Source organism: Polyodon spathula, chromosome 29, assembly GCF_017654505.1.
Source record: "Polyodon spathula isolate WHYD16114869_AA chromosome 29, ASM1765450v1, whole genome shotgun sequence".
Lineage (NCBI taxonomy): Eukaryota > Metazoa > Chordata > Actinopteri > Acipenseriformes > Polyodontidae > Polyodon > Polyodon spathula.
Genome location: NC_054562.1, coordinates 5504230 through 5517495, shown reverse-complemented (window position 1 = coordinate 5517495; position 13266 = coordinate 5504230). Strand labels below are relative to the sequence as shown.

General features: G+C 41.7%; 1 protein-coding gene across 1 annotated transcript in view; it reads right to left on the bottom strand.

Moving 5' to 3' along the window:
• The window catches only part of LOC121302317 (calsenilin-like), a 63077-nt gene extending 56404 nt beyond the window's left edge, over positions 1 to 6673 (bottom strand). Inside the window, exons 1-2 of the mRNA XM_041232188.1 lie at positions 6480 to 6673; positions 240 to 414 (exon numbers count right to left, since the gene is read on the bottom strand). Coding sequence (XP_041088122.1) covers positions 240 to 414; positions 6480 to 6485 — 181 coding nt within the window. The 5' untranslated portion in view covers positions 6486 to 6673. The remainder of the gene's footprint in view (positions 1 to 239; positions 415 to 6479) is intronic.
• Positions 6674 to 13266: the final 6593 nt, after the last annotated feature.

Below are 13266 nucleotides of genomic sequence, written 5' to 3'. Positions count from 1 at the left end.
TTAAAAACACAGAGCGCAAGTGAACTGCTATTGATTGGCACTCCGTTGTAAAGGTGAGGGAAGGACAGCTTCTCTTTAAAAGGTATTTCTTTATTTAATACCTATCAGCTTTATTTAATACTTCTTAAAGGCAATTCCGAGTGTCAGCAAACCCCTGATAAACACCTCAGCCCCCACGCTTCGCCTTGACACGTCAGCATTCCGCCACCCTCCCCCTTTCTCCTCACAGCGCCCCCTACCTGGTCCCTGGGAGGCAGTGCTATCGATGATCCACTTGATCAGGCAGCATTTCATCAGCGCTTTCCTGGACAGGCGGGGCTTCTGCCATTTCACACCGTCCTTCTGTCCCCCCGGGCTCGGCTCCACCCCATTGGCATCTCCTAGGAGACTGCCATCCACTTCCTTCCCGTTGTCCTGCGAGAGAGAAAGAGAGAGAGAGAGAAATGACAAGTCTTTTTCGGGGAAAAGAAAGGAGGTAGCAGAGTTATCTGCACAATATATTGCACCTCACTGTAAGTGCAGAATCAGAGATGGGAATAAGACTCCCGTTGCATAGCAGTTTGATCTATTCCTGGTTTTGCTACCAGTTTAAGGAGACACACTCGAGCTTGTCACCGATACACTGCGGCTAATCAAGCCCGTAGTAAAACCTGGAATGGGTGCGACTGCTATGCAATAGGAGTCGTATTCCCATCCCCGAGAAGAGAGACCTTTAGATACTTCTGTCTGCTGTTATTTTTAACCCTTTAAAAAACACTGATCCTATTTTAAAGGAAGTGCAAAACCAAAATCTGTGGTAGTAGAAAAAAAAACATTCGATTTGCTTAACTTTTAAAAACAAAAACGTTTCTGTACAGCAGCTATGATTTCAAAAGGCATGTAAAGTATCTACACCCCCGAGGACTGTGTACAGAACTTGCAATAACATGCTAATGAGCAACAGAGGGGGGTAGGGGGGCGCTATTTGGTGCGGACCACCATGTATGAGGTAGGAAGCTCTATAGTGGCGCACCCCAGAGACTATTAAAGAAGAACACATGTATCAGGAATGGAAATGGTGTGGAATCGAATAAAGACAATGGGTTTGATGCCCTTACAAATGCATCGTTATTTCCAGTTTTCTCAGAATGCAAACAGAAAGAGAGAGAGAGAGCAGGAGTGCTCATTTGTAAGTGTGAAATAAAATCAACATTGATTTCATTATTATTGTTATTGTTCTAAGATTTCAGAACTGCTAGCAAAACCGCACTTCACAGACAATTAATGTGCGCTGTGTGTCTGTGTGTGTGCGTGTGCGTGTGCTGTGTGTGTGTCTCGGTGTGTCAGTGTGTGTCACTGTGTGTCCCAGAGTGTGTGTCAGTGTGTGTCCCAGAGTGTGTGTGTCAGTGTCTCAGTGCGTGTCCCAGAGTGTGTGTGTGCTATATGTGTGTGTCTCAGTGTGTGTGTGTCAGCTCCTGTCAGCTCTCATAGTATAGAAAAGGCAAATATAATATATTTTCTCTGTTTATAAATTACTTTAAAATTGCATCATATGACACCCCACGCTACGCATCTATCTACAGCTAGCTATGGCCAAAAGTTTTGCATCACCTAGAATTTTAGGATTGAGACATCTTTTATTTTTATTATGTGAACATCATTTAGATATTTTATTTATCATGCAATCAAACAAACTACAAAATGATCTTGCAAGAGTCTACAGGAAGCCATAACAGTAGTTTATGATAGATTTCAAAATGTCACATGTTTTAATTTTTTGGCAGTTTTTCCAAGTATGTGGAAAACTACAAAGCGGGGTGTAATTCAATATGTTAACATAACATTATTCAGCAGGTTTTATGAAGCACAATGTGTTAATTCTAGAGGGTGAAGCAAAACGTTTGGTCAGAGCTGTATCTCTTCTGTATGTGTATATTATATATATACACACACACACTCCCATGTGCATTCATTTTCCAGTACACTGTATTCTTAGCTATCACAGGGTTCTCAGTGCTGAAAGGCACTTCAGTTGTAGGCGATTTCTCTTTGAATGGCCCCTCACTTGCTCTCTCTCTCTCCCTTACTGATCTCACCGAGTCGAGGGCTCTCAATGCCGGCACTCACAGAGCTTGCAGTGTCTCTCAGTCACTGCACTGTGGGGAGCGTCACCTCAGGGGCTGGACTCACTTGTTTCTTCAGTGACCACGGGAGAGCGAGCGGCTTGTACCTGCAGCCACCAACGCTCTCTCCCAGCCAATCCCCTTTGCCTTAACCCTCCCTGGTGCCTCATCACTGAAATCAACCCGCACAGGGGCAATTATCAGCAGACTAATCCAACATCGGACAGAGAGCAATCGATACAATCGAGAGCACGTTAGTATTCAAATCATTCATTTTTAGTTTTTCACATTGAAAAGGTTTCAAAACACGACTGGACGTGTGCAGGCGAGTTCCGTTGTGAATAGAGATATCATTCTACATGCATAGACTCTTAGACTCTTCACAATGGCCATCAAATGCAACTGAAAGGCTGAGGATCACAAAATAAAAGCATCGAGATCCACACTCTAGTGACTGGCAAAGGACAGCAGTGTTGGAAAAGTCAGAGGCTCTACAAGGATATATTAAGCGGACTGGGTTTACTGTCTGATTCCAGAGCGGATTGAAATAGAAAAGATATCGGCCGATCTAAAAAACAACTAAAAACAACTTAACAAATGTCAACATGAAAAACATTAAAAGAGACTTTAGTAGAAATATTAGTCATTTAATTTATTGTGCTTTTTTGTGTCCAACAGTTTAGACGATCTGTCTGTCTGTCTGTCTGTCCACATATGAAATGTATGCGTGTGTTTCTCTGCAATTGAGAACTCACTACCACTAATTCAAATTCATGAAAAACCTTCAAATTCAAGTGAAAATACAATGACTGGCCAGCAAAACTAATGTTCTTGAAAATGTTGCTAAAAAGAAAATCTGTAAAAAAAAATTAAAAAGGCTTGATATGCTTCCTTTTTAATTAATGTAGCAAATGATACAGACAATAAGACCCCGATTGCATAGCATTTCGATCCTTTCCTGGATACACCTGAGCTTGTTACCTATACACTGTGGCTGATCAAGCTCCAAGTAAAACCTGGAATGGGTCAAACTGCTATGCAATAGGAGTCTTACTTCCAGCCCTGGATCTGCATCAAAGTGCTGAAAACAGAAAAAAAATGGATTGCCTTTTTACATCCAAAAGATGTTTTTATACAGCTAGAAATGTATATAGAAAAAACTAGAGGTCACATTTCAATATATTTGCATGTCCCAGATCCTGAGTTCTGGGTCACATCTCCTCGTGTGAAAAGATGATTTTTTTGGGGGTTGTTTGTGGTTTGAGAGCACGATGGTGCAGCATGTTTTGAACACACAGCGCTGATCTCTGTGTCGTGACTGCTTCAGTGTGAGGCTGCTCTGGAAGTGCGTTTGAGTGCAGGGAGGGAGCGAGGCAGCACTCGGAGAGCACGGCAGCAAATCTCTTTAAATCGAGCCTCACATCATTAAAAACACTGTTAACAAATAACGAGGCAGCATCTTCAAAAGAGACAAAGAAAACTAGAAAACACAACCGCCATCTGTGAAGAATCCATTAAAAGACGTTTATCGTTCAGATTGTTTTGCTGCTGTATAATTTATTTCATTTCCATTTTGACAGAAGGGATGGAAATAAGACTCCAGTTGCATAGCAGTTTCACCCGTCCCAGGTTTTATTATGAGCTTGATTAGCCATGGTGTATAGGTGACAGCCTCAGGTGTGTCTTATTATAAAAACAGCAATCGATCAAACTGCTATGCAACAGGAGTCACATAAATGCATATATATATATGCATTATATATATATATTATATATATACACATATACATACATACACACACTAGACAGAATAATAGAATAAAATATTCACAATTCAAGAGTAGCTGTCTTTAGATCAGTCCCTGTCTAGTTCATTTATAGACCCTCTACCTGTTAGCTAGTCTTGGGTATGGAGGCAGAGTTCTAGGTTGGCACATGAAGCCGATGTGAATGGACAGACAGCTGGGCTGAGACGGGCAATCATTCTCCTTCCTTCTGCGAGGATCTGTTGCCATAGCAACTTCATTGGGAAGGAGTTTGTAACTCTTCTATTTTAAAACCAGGGCTTATTCGGCACCCCTAGCTGCTCTCCTGTATTGTGTATCAGGGGGTCTCTATGAAGCAGGCTATGTGCGAGACATGTTTGGGGATGATTCGTGAAAAGTGAAGGTAGTTACTGAGTTTTGAAATAAACAACCACCCACACCTTCATAAAAATGCATCATACATACATATATGCATGCACACATGAATATACACACACATTATATATACATACATTATAACCAGGGCAAAACACGTCTGCACTTACTGTGCTTTGACTTTTAAAACAATGTGAACGTAGAAGCCGATTGACGACTTTCATGAGATTCGATTGGTTCTTGTAACGCTTATATTTGCATATCCCAATTGCCCACAGTTCTACAGATATTGCTTTTTCCCAACCTTAACTTGAAAGCGACTTGTATTTACTAACTCTCCTGAGCTTGTTGAAGTGTTGAAAGTACAGTTACACTGGAGAAAGTTGAAGCTTTTTGGTGACTTTTGATGTGGTAAGTTATTGTAATGCTAATACACACACACACACGCACGCACCCCAACAGATATAGATAAATAAAGGTAAGCTTTGTGTTTGCAAGACCAGTTGTCCACTGCAAACAAATGCACTGATCATCAGTCCTGAATGTAGCATTATACAGCGTGCTGGAAAACCGACAGCTATACTGGCACTACTGTGAGATTAGGGGTTCGCCAATCCTGGGTTCAATCTGATGCACAGTGAGGCTTTTCAGGGATGTTAATAAGACTCCTATTGCACAGCAGTTTCACCCATTCCAGGTTTTAATACAGACTTGATCAGCCACAGTGTACAGGGAACAAGCTCAGGTGTGTCTTTTTAAACTCCTAGTGAAACCAGGAATGCAATGAGGCCTTATTTCCTTCCCTGAACCTGAATTGTTTCAACCACTTATTTTTAGGGGGGATTCCAAATGGATTACCTGGTGCGGCAAAAAAATAAGTATTCAAATCAACGCCAACCAGTATTTTTCATAAAGAGACTTCTGGGGTAAACGACAGCTTGTGCAGCCAGCTCAGTAAACATTCTCTCACAAATACAGTGCATTCCCGAATTGAACGCTTTTATCTGCAAGACGTAAAATTGCATAACGCCCTAAAAAGGCATGTGGTGCGTGCCCATTATCTGCCAGCTGTACAGCGCCCCAGTAAGAAAGTCACTTAAAGGGGCAACAATAATATTGCTGAATAGATCTTAAAGGGGTGACAGCGCCAGCAATATTAATTGTTTGTTCGTTACAGATTGTCCGAACTTTGAAAGTCTTAAACTCTTAGTGCCCCTGTAATTTGGCACTCTGACAAAGACTCTATAATGCTAGCACTGCCATTATCAAAACGTACTCCCAGCCACAGTACAGACAAAAGCGGCATTAAATAATTTAGCAAAGGGGACAAACAGCAGCTAGACACAGAAGGGAAGCCCAGCTTACATGACAGAGCCAAGAGACCGAGGAGGGGGAGGGGGGTGGAACAGCAGGGCAGGCAGATTACTGGGCCATTTTCCAGCAGAGAATGCGGGAGGCGAGTTAAAGCCACATTCGTCTTTGTTTTAACAGTGTTTTGCACAGTTATTACTTCTGCTGTTTTTTTTTTTTTTTTTTCGTTTGTTAAACTATCCTCCTTGATCCGTTTTTAATCCATTTTCAACCAATTTCATCCGGCACCCCTGCTCTCCAGCTTCGTGCGGAACACAGAGAAAATAGGGTATTCCTTTTTACATCCAAGTGGAGTTTTTATACTGCTAGAAACGCATATAGGACAAACCAGAGCTCATATTCAACAGTGGATGATAAAGTGCCAACAACACCGTGATAACAAAGAAACTCCCAAACTCACAGCAGCTTGGAAAGTGTAGCACACATTATAAACACTGCGCTCTGTCTTGATAAAACTACCGCTGACATGACAGCACCCGAGAAAAACAAGTTCGTTTCTCAGAAGAGACCGTCTGCAAATGTGATATGACTTGCAGTTACAATCGGTGATGAAATGCTACTTTATTGAATTATAAGGAAGACGTCCACAAAAGTAACAATCAAATCACCGTTTAAAGAACGGCTCTGCTGGTATTAATATATTCGCTCACGACTGTGACACCTACATCCCAAATATAGTCCTCAAGGTATCAACACCGTCAGGAGTACATGTGTGGTGGCATATCTATATGTATATATATATATATATATATATATATATATATATATATATATATATATATATATATATATATATATTAAAAAAAATTGCATTAACAGCTACTAATAACGATATTAGTATTGATGATCGTTGATAATTCATTACCTGCATCGTTGAGTTGTTCTTGTGATTCTTCTAATCTCCAAATTCAGATGTAATGAACGACGAACGCGCAGAAAACAACGGCTTTTAATTAAAATGATAATTATCGGCAGCTGTGCTCCGTGTCTGTCTGTGGGAGAGGAGAGGAGAGGAGAGGAGAGACGGAGGGAGGGGGGCTGGTAATGGTTTCTTTAGCGTTTTTGTTTTGACGGCTGAGTGGACACGAGGCAAAGCTTTTATTTTTAAGTATGAGAGAGGGGAGAGTGTATCCCGCCTCCATTTTTAACTCTTAATTGCCCCCAGTGTATCTTTATATTTTCTCTGTTCTTCAAAGATGCGATGCAGGAAGGGCCTACTGCTCACTAATGCTGTACTTCAATAAATTAAATATAATCATCATAATAAAAATAATACGTCCGATACTCTGTGTGAGATTGAGCAACTGATGCTAATTTAAATAATTACGATTCGATTAGTTAGTACCGTTCCCTAAAATTACCGATTAAACATATTAGTGAATAAACTTCAACACGGATTGTAATAGCTTAATAATATAGACATGTATTCAATTTGTGAGTTTTTTTTAATTACTTTTTTTTTTTTTAATGATGATAATTACTTATAAAAGTGTCAGTTTGTAATATCATTGTGAGAGATGTTTAGCGGGTAACCAATGCAACATTCCCTCCATTGACAAATCCAGTAAGGCTATTTATAACCGGCAACACAGATCAATAATACATGACACAACGGTTCGGTTTGTTTGAGTGCGCTTCCACTACTCTCAATAGAAACATAGTTATTCAACATTACTCGACCGCCGACAAACTCATTTAAAACGACCTTCCTTATAGAGGCAGGTATCAGATAACCGGGCAAGGCAGTTAAAATCTATAGTAAGTGTTCTGGGGCATCGGGGTTATCGAAATAAATCCTCTGTGATCCTGAAATGCTGTATGTTGTGGAGAGCGGTTCTGTGTAGTGTGGCTCACACTGATCGCAGTTACAGCTGTGCAAGTGCACACCTGTACTCACTCATTGTCGGTTATTTTATTTTTTCCAGATGCTAAGAGACTCAGTACATTAATTCCGTCTCTTTTAGTGTTTCTAAATCCAGCCCTGCTGCGTGTTTGGTAGTTATGGATACGCAATTCTTCTAGGTGATTCTTTTCTGCCGTTTTTATTAAAGGAGGTTGTTCATCCTTCTGCACATTGTGGTTTTCTTGACGAATCTTGTTACCTTGCCAGTTTGTTTACATTCCCTCTCTCTCCCTCTGCCATTGTCCTCCTTAATTGAAAGTTTTGCTGCGGTTTTACTGATACAGCTGTGCACATACCGTGTTGACATTGGGTATTTGCTCCTAAATATGTTCAGGGCTTTGAGGGGGCCTGGTCTTGATAGAGGCTATATGGTGCAGTGTTGCTGTTGAGGTTCGGATGGGCCAATTGAAATGAGATGAGAAAAGAGAGAGGAACCCATTATTACTCTACTCCCTTATATAGCAAAGTAAAGAAGCACAGTGAAGGCATGGTAAAGCATGGGCAAGTATTGTAAAGCACAGAGAGGTATGGTAAAGCATAGGTAAGCATTGTAAAGCACAGAGAGGTATGGTAAAGCATAGGGAAGCATTGTAAAGCACAGAGAGGTATGGTAAAGCATAGGTAAGCATTGTAAAGCACAGAGAGGTATGGTAAAGCATAGGGAAGCATTGTAAAGCACAGAGAGGTATGGTAAAGCATAGGTAAGCATTGTAAAGCACAGAGAGGTATGGTAAAGCATAGGGAAGCATTGTAAAGCACAGAGAGGTCTGGTAAAGCATAGGGAAGCATTGTAAAGCACAGAGAGGTATGGTAAAGCATAGGGAAGCATTGTAAAGCAGAGAGAGGTCTGGTAAAGCATGAGGAAGGGAGGGAGCAGTTCAGTCTCCATCCCTTAAGCCTGCCCTGGACTGGAGGGAGCTCCCTTTCTCTGAGGGAGGGAGGGAGCAGTTCAGTCTCCATGCCTCAAGCCTCCCCCCTCCCTCCCCCTTCCTGGCGCTCTGCCACTGCTGGATTAGAGAGCTGCAGCTCCAGCTCTGGCGTGTTTCGTGTTGAGAGATGCCAGCCAGCAAACACAGGAGACCAAGGTCACCTTACCTGCTAGGCAGAGCTGCTGTGTGGACTTAACCCTTTCCCGGGAGGTCAGCCCACCTCCTGATTCATAAGAGACACAAGCCTGTTCCAGACTGTGGAACACACTGCCCTTCTCTGTTAGAGGTGTACTTTAGGCAATGTTTTTTAACTCAAGATTAAAGACTAACTTTTATAGTTTAGCCTTTTTAAACTGACAAATATAATTGCGTGTTTTTTTTTTTAAATCTATTTTATTTGTTTATTTTTGTAATTTTGTTTTTCATCATTCTTATTCATTTCTTATTGTCTTCAATTGTTTTATTTTGATGTATTTATTATTATTATTATTATTATTATTATTATTATTATTATTATTATTATTATTATTAGACTTATTTCTGTTTTAAAGTGCTTTGAGATACTGTGGTATGAAAGGCGCTATATAAATAAAATTGAAATTGACCTGCCTCCTTGTCTAGCAGGTCTCCCTGTTATCGTAAGGACATTGTGGCCCTGGAGAGAGTCCAGCAAAGAGGCATCAGAAATACCTCTCAGTCTACCCACCTCCCCTGCCTGCCTGCCTGTCTCCCTGCCCCGCACATTATCTACCCAGTTTAATTCACCCTTCCTGAATTAACAAAAAGAAAAGTATATTTAAGATTCTTTAATTTTAATTAATTAAATGCAGTTTTTTTTAAATTGCGGATACTAATAGCAATGTATTATAATGAACAGAGAGTTACAGGAAAACAATTCCATCTCGGGTTTCTGTGACAGTTTAGAAACTCTATCTTCGCTCTCATAGTTTATGACGTCACAGAAACCCTAGATAGAATTACTCACTGAAGCCCATCTATTATTTTCTATGTAATCAAATAAACTACAAAATGATTTTGCAAAAGTCTACCGGAAGCCATAATAGTAGCAGGCTACAGTATTTCATGTTGGGTTTTGTCAGTTTTTCATTAGGTATAGAAAACTTGCTGTATGTAATTTTATATATTAACAAAACATTATTCTGCAAGTTGCATTTGACTTTATGAAGCGCAGTGTGTCATTTCTAGAGGATGATTTTTGGCCAGAGCTGCAGGTTAGTCCTCATTATCTGTCTAATTTGTTCCACCTGCAATCAGGGTTAGGTTGGTGTAGATTTTTAGGATTTTCTGCTCCATGTTTTAAATCGCTGGTACGCTGCAATTGACCCTGTGATGTTTCGTAGGTTTTTTTTTATTTTTATTTTTTTAATAGTTTATATTCTGAATCTGCATTCTCTTGCTTCAGGGTTTGCTGTATAGTGTTGTATTGTGCTGTATTGTTAGTTTGGTGTGCAATATTGTGTAATGCTGCCTTATATGGTGTTGTGTTATATATTGTATTTTGTTGTGTTGTTGAATTCCCTTGTGCAGTTGTATTGTGCGTAGTATTGTGTAGAGCATTATATTGTGTTGTGTAATGTTGTATTGTGTTGTATTTCATTCTGTTGTGTGGTGTTGTGGTGTTGTAGTGAGCAGTATTGTGTAGTAATGCATTATATCTGTTATGTTGTATTGTATTGAATTGCAATGTGTTGTGGTTTGCAGTGTTCCATTATACTGTGTTGTATTGTATTGCAACGTGTTGCACTGTACTGTATTATACTGAGTTGTGTTCAATGTTATTGTACTGTATTGTGTACTTGTATTGTACTATACAGTTTTGTATTGTAATGTAGTGTGCTGTACTGTATTAGTGTACTGTACTGTATTGTATTGCACTGTATTGTATTGTGTTGCACTGTACTGTACAGTATTGTATTGTGTTGTAATGTGGTTTTCTGTACTGTATTGCATTATACTGTATTGTGTTGCAATTTGGTGTGCTGTACTGTACTATATTGTGTTGTACTGTATTGTAATGCAGTGGGCTGTACTGTATTGTAATGCAGTGGGCTGTACTGTATTGTAATGCAGTGGGCTGTACTGTATTGTGTTGTACTGTGTTGTATTGTAATAACAGTGGGCTGTATTGTATTGTGTTGTAATGCGGTGTGCTGTACTGTACAGTATTGTATTGCATTGTACTGTATTGTGTTGTAATGTACTGTACTGTATTGTGTTGTATTGTGGTGTACTGTACTGTATTGTATTTTATTGCATTGTACTGTATTGTGTTGTAATGTGGTGTGCTGTACTGTACTATATTGCATTGTACTGTATTGTGTTGTAATGCGGTGTGCTGTACTGTATTATATTGCATTGTACTGTATTGTGTTGTAATGCGGTGTGCTGTACTGTATTATATTGCATTGTACTGCATTGTGTTGTAATGTGGTGTGCTGTACAGTTTTCCTGGCCTGTGTGCTTCCTGACACTGAGAGATGCTTTGGCCCTGTTTCTGCAGGGAGGCAGGACGGATGGATTAGTGTATTTAGTTGCTCTATAAATAAATTAACTCAGTCTGGTCCTGGGCTCCCAGGAGGCTGCATGTTTTCTATTTTTCTTCTTGCTTTGTGAACTACTTTGTACTCTTAAGTTTTCAAATTGTTTGACAGTGATTGCACTGGGACCCTGGGACAGCAGCAGCAGAATATATACCTCCCATCCTTCTCTCAGGCTTTTCAGCTGTCTTTTCTGCTCTCTCTCTCTCTCTCTCTCCCTCCTTCCATCCCTCACTCCATCCTACCCCCTCTCTCTCCATCCTCCCTCCCCTTTCTCATTCCTCTCCTGTCTCTCTTCCTCGCCTTTCCTCTCTCACCCCATCCTACCCCCTCTCTCCATCCTCCCCTCTCTTATTCCTCTCCTGTCTCTCTTCCTCTCCTTTCCTCTCTCACCCCATCCTACCCCCTCTCCATCCTCCCCTCTCTTATTCCTCTCCTGTCTCTCTTCCTCTCCTTTCCTCTCACCCCATCCTGCCCCCTCTCCATCCTCCCCTCTCTTATTCCTCTCCTGTCTCTCTTCCTCTCCTTTCCTCTCACCCCATCCTGCCCCCTCTCCATCCTCCCCTCTCTTATTCCTCTCCTGTCTCTCTTCCTCTCCTTTCCTCTCACCCCATCCTGCCCCCTCTCCATCCTCCCGCCCCTCTCTTATTCCTCTCCTGTCTCTCTTCCTCTCCTTTCCTCTCACCCCATCCTGCCCCCTCTCCATCCTCCCCTCTCTTATTCCTCTCCTGTCTCTCTTCCTCTCCTTTCCTCTCACCCCATCCTGCCCCCTCTCCATCCTCCCGCCCCTCTCTTATTCCTCTCCTGTCTCTCTTCCTCTCCTTTCCTCTCACCCCATCCTGCCCCCTCTCCATCCTCCCCTCTCTTATTCCTCTCCTGTCTCTCTTCCTCTCCTTTCCTCTCACCCCATCCTGCCCCCTCTCCATCCTCCCCTCTCTTATTCCTCTCCTGTCTCTCTTCCTCTCCTTTCCTCTCACCCCATCCTGCCCCCTCTCCATCCTCCCCTCTCTTATTCCTCTCCTGTCTCTCTTCCTCTCCTTTCCTCTCACCCCATCCTGCCCCCTCTCCATCCTCCCGCCCCTCTCTTATTCCTCTCCTGTCTCTCTTCCTCTCCTTTCCTCTCACCCCATCCTTGGAGTGTCTCAGTGGTTAAAGAAAGTACTGGGCTGCAGCATGTAAGACCGGGGGCTGGCGGCTGCAGGTTCGAGTCCTATCATAATTGCTCGTCAGCGCGTTATTAATATTGCAGTTGGACAGATCACTTTCAGAAGACATTTTACACAACGCAGTTTTCTTTTTTTTTTTTGTGAAGCGCAGCAGAATGAAGGGGTCAGATCTCAATGACAGGCTCAGAGAGAGTGAGGAGAGGCAGGAGCCCCAAGAGGAGCACACTCTGAGAGCCCTGAATGATGGCTTAATTAGAACAACTCAGCATTTATCAGCTTCCGATGTATCCACGGGGACCACGACTCAACCACAGCTCCCTGGAGCTCTGAAAACACTCCAAACTGGAAGCTGCGAGGACCTGGGATCAGTTCATTTTCCAAAGCTGTTAATTTGTTTTTTAATTACTTCTTATCTCTTCATTGTGGCGTGATTCCCCGCTGCATATAAAGCAGAAACTCTTAATGATAAGACTCACAGAGAGCTGCTTTGAAATCTTTAGTGATAAAACTAACTTTCTTCAGTAGCGGTTCACTATTTTGTGTTCTCTTCTCCCCCTGGTTCATGTCTATCAGTCTCCCCACCTCCCTGCTCTTGTCTGTAGTTTGTCTGTCTCTCTCTGTCCCCCACAGTGTAGTCCTCCCAGCTAGCTGCTCTGGCCTTCTTCCCTGGTGGACTCTATGGTTATTGTTAGCCGTTCTGTCACGTGTGTGTGTGTGTCTGTGGTTTCTAGAGTCAAGTGGAGGACTCTGCATCTTCTTCTTTTCTTTCTGTCAGTGTGTGGAGTTAGCTGAGTCTATATGCTGTGTTGTATTGTGTCCTGCTGTACTGTATAGTGTTGTATAAGTTGATATTGTATTGTAGTGTGCAGTACTGGTGCAGTTTTTAAACCTAAGTTAGCAACTCTACTTGTGCCAAAGTCCCCTCCAGCAACCAGGTTTAACATTACCAATAGATTTCGTCTCTCATGATTACCAACACGTTTTGTCTCATATGATTACCAATGCATTTTACTCTGCAAATGCACAATAGAATCTGCAGCACACTGAAGCACCGTGCAGTTGTGGAACGCTCCCAAGAGCAATGTGAGCTGAAGGA